The sequence below is a fragment of the Helianthus annuus genome, chromosome 2, assembly GCF_002127325.2.
Source record: "Helianthus annuus cultivar XRQ/B chromosome 2, HanXRQr2.0-SUNRISE, whole genome shotgun sequence".
Classification (NCBI taxonomy): Eukaryota; Viridiplantae; Streptophyta; class Magnoliopsida; order Asterales; family Asteraceae; genus Helianthus; species Helianthus annuus.
The window spans coordinates 136,302,239-136,308,283 of record NC_035434.2 but is presented as its reverse complement, the minus strand read 5'-3'; the positions used below and the strand labels follow the sequence as shown (position 1 = coordinate 136,308,283).

Below are 6,045 nucleotides of genomic sequence, written 5' to 3'. Positions count from 1 at the left end.
GAAGAGACACTTACCTTTTAGTGTAACAAGCCGATTAAGTGGAAGAACTAGAAGCTTTTCTTCAGTTTATATATTTTATTACAGTAGATTTCCTCACTTGGTGTAACTTTTTGTTGTTCTTGGAGAGGATGTTAGAGATATGAGTCTTTTAATTTTTGAGAGAGAGAGAGGGTATGGTGTTTTTTAGAAGAGAGTAACAATATGATAATTTGGAAAAGAGTGAGAGTATGATCTCTGAGATCTTGTTGACTTTATTAGAGTATAGGGAACTGGGATAGTCATCATTAATTACACTTTTTCAAAAGAATTAAATTTTGTCCTCATACCGAAAATGCCCTTTTATGTACTTATAGTTATTATTTTAGTAAAAGTGTGATTACTTTTACTGCAAATGGATCACAACCATTCATCTTGTTTAATCAATGGTTGTTATTGGGTTTTCAGGGTTTAGTCAACTGGAGTGGGTTTTCGATTTATCCTTGCCCTATATATATATATATATATATATATATATATATATATATATATATATATATATATATATATATATATATATAAAACCATCTTCGTAAAATACAGCTTAATTCAGAACGCGAGATTATGGGCGGAGAAGGCGGCGATTCTCAACCACCGAATGAGGTTGTCACGTTTCAAAATGTGTTGGGTGATCGACGAGGATGGTTACGGGGGATTGGGCATAAACCTTCTTCCAATATGCCATCGAATGTGTTTGGTACGCAACCTCAAACTCCACAACCCTAATCTGAGGTAAACTATACAATTTTACTTTAAAAAATTCTACAAGTATCAATGAGCGCATGTTACTTTGGCAAACGCATGTTACTTTGGTAAATATATGTTGGTAGTATGTTAAATGCTAATATAGGTTTTTATATGTATTAATGTAGGAATATGTTTCGAGTTTGTTCCAAACTCCAGCGTTTTTAAATCAACTCGATTCCTATCTTACTTCGAAGGGAAAGCAAGCTGCAAACGACGATGATGACATTTTTGAAAAGGACGATGACTATTAAGTATTATCGACATATGACAAATATCTTGTAGTTTTCGGATGTTATTTTAGGATGTTATTGCATGAATTAAACGTTTTATGCGATTTTAGGATATAAAGTATTATGTTTATTTATTTCGTTTGTGTTGCGTAAAACTGGAAAATTGGCAGATTTATATGTAACTGGAAATATTGAAAATGCAGCAAAAAAATTTGAAAAAAAAAAGACTTTTAGCCGCGATATGTGCCGCCGCTATTGATCCTAACCTTCAGGGAAGACTTAATTTCAGCGACACATGTCGCAGCTATTGGTTTATATTAATAGCGGCGACAAGAGGCCCTTTATCGGCCAACCTTTAGCGGCGGCATGCCGCCGCTATTAATAATAACGGCGCAGACCCTTTAGCGGGGACATTTGTCGTCGCTATTGCCCCGTTTTCTTGTAGTGCATCTCATTTTAATAGAAATTTAAATTTCACATATAATTTATTTTAACAAAACAAATAACTCGTCTATATTTAAAAATCTAAATACGGGTGTTATAATCAATTACAATAATTTTCATATATGTTATTTAAAAATCTAAATACGGGTGTTATAATCAATTACAATAATTTTCATATATGTTATACATTTTTATACAGTGACATCTTTATTTTTTTCACAGGAATTCAAATAATTATAGGGTTTGTAATTATGGCTTGAAGATTCAAAAGGGTTAATTAATGAACACCTTGAAAAACATAACGAAAATGCGTAAAAGAGGTTGTATATATGTGTGTGGTTTTAGGGTGTGTTTGAGATGGAGAGACAAGTACGTGACGTTGGTTACGTAATACTACAAATCTACGTAGAAAAATGTAATAAATTTGATCAAGTGTCCTTTTAGGGTTAGATGAAAACTTGACCCTACAAGCATCAGTGGGTCCCAACTCCCAACACCAATTCCGTTTTGTATTTTTAGCATATTTAAAAGCCAATAATCACATACATGTATATACTCTTTTGCTTCAATCTTCAGGTCTTTATATATGGTGGTCATGTTTCTGGGTCTTTTTTTACTAGGGCAAAACACTAGAACACACAGTTAGATTATACATACAGAGAGAGAGAAAGAGAGTGAAATGGGGCAGCATTCTTGTTGTAACCAACAGAAGGTTAAAAGAGGACTTTGGTCACCTGAAGAAGATGAAAAGCTCATTAGGTTCATCACAACTCATGGCTATGGATGCTGGAGTGAAGTCCCTGAGAAAGCTGGTCTCTCTCTCTCCCTCTCTCTCTCTCTCCTTCTTTTTCTCTGTACACACACATATCCTTAATAGGAGTGTTGGCATTTTCGTTCGTAAGAAGTGCGTAGGAAACTTTGGTAGAAATAATAGTAGTTTTCCAGTATTGCTTGCACATATAGAGTGACATTTATTTTAGAACCAATAGCATATATGTTGAGAACTGCAATAACAATATAATACATTTGTGCAATACAAATAATATTTATGTGTATATACATAGAGAAAGCTAGAGAAAGAGAGATTTAATCTATGGCAATCCATTAATATTGATATGTTATACACTACAATTCTTTAACACTTAATGGATCAAAAATACCTTCAAAAGAGTTAGGCATTGTATAGTGTCATTTTGTTTCCTAAAACGCCTATTACAAACATGCATGATGTGAGATAGTATTATCAAGAGCCAATTTTATCTATTTGTGTGAATGTGCATGTCTCAAAGAATGTTGTTTTAGTTTCAGGCCTTCAAAGGTGCGGAAAGAGTTGTCGATTGAGATGGATAAATTACCTAAGACCCGATATCAGAAGGGGAAAGTTTACACAGGACGAGGAGAAGTTGATCATCAGCCTTCACGGCGTTGTAGGAAACAAGTTAGTGTTCTCATAATCGACCTTTCATATAGTTATTGCTTGAAAAAGAAAATTGCAATCAATCTAAACTTGAATTAATATAATTAGTTCTATATACTTCTATTTACGATTACTATGGTATTAATTGTTAAAGTATGTATACACACGTATTTATATTTATTATATATATATATAAACAGAAATCTAATGGTTCTTTTGTTAGATTATACGTCATTTTCTTACCTCTTATGTAAATCCGTGGACAAACTAATTACATTTTGATCATTTTCTGCAAAATATAAACGAGCACATGAAATGCAAATATCTATAGTTTGGTGCATATTAATTTTTGAAGCAAATTATGAGCTTTTAGTAATTATATTCTTGTCCAGAAATATTTACATATCTTAGCATAACTTTCATAACACGTTTTGTTATACACATGACTAATTTCATAATGCTTTTGAATTATTATTATTTTTTTTTCTCAATTATAATCATGTAATATTGAGAAAGATAAAGACCAAAACTATTCTACGTACCCAATGGAGAAGCACATTAGATTGTTTTTCTCAATAATAATCATGTAGAATTGAGAAAGATAAAGACCAAAACTATTCTACGTACCCAATGGAGAGGCACATTAGATTGATTAATTTATATAGTAAACACACACTATGATTATATATGGAGATTCACATTTTAAAACCCACTACCACATCTTTTTTTTTAGTTTCCATCTGAGTTTTAAAAGAATTTTTATTTTTTGGGTTATTGGATTTTAATAATCCTACGTCTCACATGTTGGCTGATAATAATCTCAACTTTAAAAATTTTCTTCATCGATCCCTACTTGTAAAAATTTGGCCCCCATTGATCCTTTTATAACATATAAGAATTTGACTTCCTCAATATATTCATGTACACTTGCAAGCTCCTTAATTAAATTAGAGTTGGGATTATTAGTTTTAAAAGAAATTATTTATTAATTATGTTTAATTTTATTATAAGTTAATTTGTATTAAAGTCATTCATCTACAGTATAGTTGCTATAAATGCACTTAATTATCGCTTTCAAAGTTGTTTACGCTACATTTAGATCGATGTTGAAAACAATGTCACACCCCAATTAAGCTAGCTTTAAAATATTTCAATAAATTGTCCATGTTTTCATGTGATCATATGCATACGTCATGCATACTTTTATGTGTCAAATATTATACATATTATATATATATATATCTAATTTGCAACATATCTATGCATTATGGTTTGTAACATAATGCATAATGGGTTGTACCACTAAAGACAAAATCGTATTTCATTTAAAAACTATAAATAATTTTGCGAGTTAACACGGCGCAACGTGCGTGTGTGGTTAAACATTTGTACGTTGCCTATTTTTTCCGTTTCACATGTTCATCGTAAAGCTCGGGTCCTAGATTGACTTAGTTATTTTTTATATGTTTAACGTTTCGGTTTAATTTTTTCGCATTAACACGTTGCAACTTCAGTGTTGGTGATCGCTGGTAGTAGTGTGGCATTGGTGTTCGCCCCCACCGCAACACAGGGGTGCTTAATACTAGTTATTACATACATGACACATTACCCTACAAAATATTGTATTATATATACATGATACAATTACCCTACAGAATATTGACGACCATTATGTCATTTACATAGATGGGCCCATATTGCAAGTCATTTGCCCGGAAGAACTGATAATGAGATTAAGAATTATTGGAATTCATGGATCAAGAAGAAGATAAATCGGAAACACTCTTCAACAAGCATTACTACACGTCTAAGTACAACATCTACGAGTGTAGATCAACCACACTCAGATTATGGGTCAGGATACACCCCGGCCCATTTTAGTTTCTTGACTCAAGATTTGGGCAAAAGCGACATCAAACCACCCATTCAAGAACCCGTGTTCTCTTCTTCTACAAGCTCATTATTCATGCTTCACACAAGCGGTTCGGTTGTTGAAGCGCAAAATGGGGATTGCATAGCGCAAGCCGAGTATTTCAATGACTCAATGTTGCAAATGAGCAAGAATCAAATCCCTGAATTGCCCTCACAAGTTTTGAATTTCGCCACGAATAATGGTATTTATACGGGATATTTGCCACCTTTGATGGAGAACTTGGAAGGCATCGCGGAAGGGCAAAATTGCCATTTTACCAACGGGTTTAATGAATGGGTTGTGGATCAAACAAACCAACAATGTCCAAGCTATTTATTTTGGGATGATGAACATCAACAAGTGCAACTTGGTGGTGAAGACATTGTTGTACCTTGTGCATCAAACATGGGACCTATCTTACCTTCTTACCCTACATCACTATAGGGAGACCCATGAAACGTCTTTAACTGTTTTTCTTTTTTTGGTTTTGTTTTGGATTGGTGAGCTTTTAATACGAGAGAAAGTACGCAGTTTGCAATGATTTTTTTGTTTAACTTTAACGATTGACATGACAAAAAAGAGTGAAGGTCTGATGTAGATATATTAGGCTCATATGATGTGTTTGGTATGTTAATGGTTGTAATTAATTAATATGTAATGGGTGATTTAATCAATAACCGTTTGATGTTTTGACATTGGTTAATATATAATAATTTTATTGTTGAATAGACGGGTTTTCAACGCTTGTATTCATTGTTTTCACTATTTGTTTAATTATTACTTGTTATGTATTAAGTTTTAATCTAAAAGACATTAAAAGTTTTCTATATGGATCAATACATATGGTTCTTGTTGAATAGACGGGTTTTCAACACTTGTATCCATGTTACCAATAGTTTTGTTGTGATGTTTAAGGGTTGGGAAATTATCATTTTCTCGTCTTAAACCAATAAATAAATATCAGGATCAATACGTATGGTTATGTAATATAAAGTTTTATAGATAGTGTTGTTTCTAGATATATTAGCTCAATGGTAGATCACATAATTCACTATATGGTTCAGTTCATATCAGGTAGGATGGCAAAAAAACTAGGTTCGAGAGTATTGTCTGAAGCCTTAAATATATATATATATATATATATATATATATATATATATATATATATATATATATATATATATATATATATATAGGTAAAGAGTAGGGTACAAATTACCTAATCATACATTACGTACGCGACAATTTTAGCCATACAC

The 6,045-nt window shown here is 32.2% G+C and overlaps 1 protein-coding gene across 1 annotated transcript; it reads left to right on the top strand.

Moving 5' to 3' along the window:
* Positions 1–2,079: 2,079 nt before the first annotated feature.
* Positions 2,080–5,327, top strand: LOC110917946 (transcription factor MYB86). Its single transcript, XM_022162376.2, has 3 exons — positions 2,080–2,269; positions 2,766–2,895; positions 4,561–5,327. The coding sequence occupies exons 1-3, from the start codon at positions 2,137–2,139 to the stop codon at positions 5,228–5,230; spliced, it is 933 nt and encodes a 310-aa protein (XP_022018068.1). The 5' UTR covers positions 2,080–2,136; the 3' UTR covers positions 5,231–5,327.
* The last annotated feature ends 718 nt before the right edge of the window (positions 5,328–6,045 follow it).

Coding starts and splice junctions, on each gene's coding strand:
- LOC110917946 (XM_022162376.2), top strand. CDS start 2,137: ATGGGGCAGCATTCTTGTTGTAACCAACAGAAGGTTAAAAGAGGACTT. Junction 2,270..2,765: donor TGAAGTCCCTGAGAAAGCTG/GTCTCTCTCTCT, acceptor TTTTAGTTTCAG/GCCTTCAAAGGTGCGGAAAG. Junction 2,896..4,560: donor CACGGCGTTGTAGGAAACAA/GTTAGTGTTCTC, acceptor TCATTTACATAG/ATGGGCCCATATTGCAAGTC.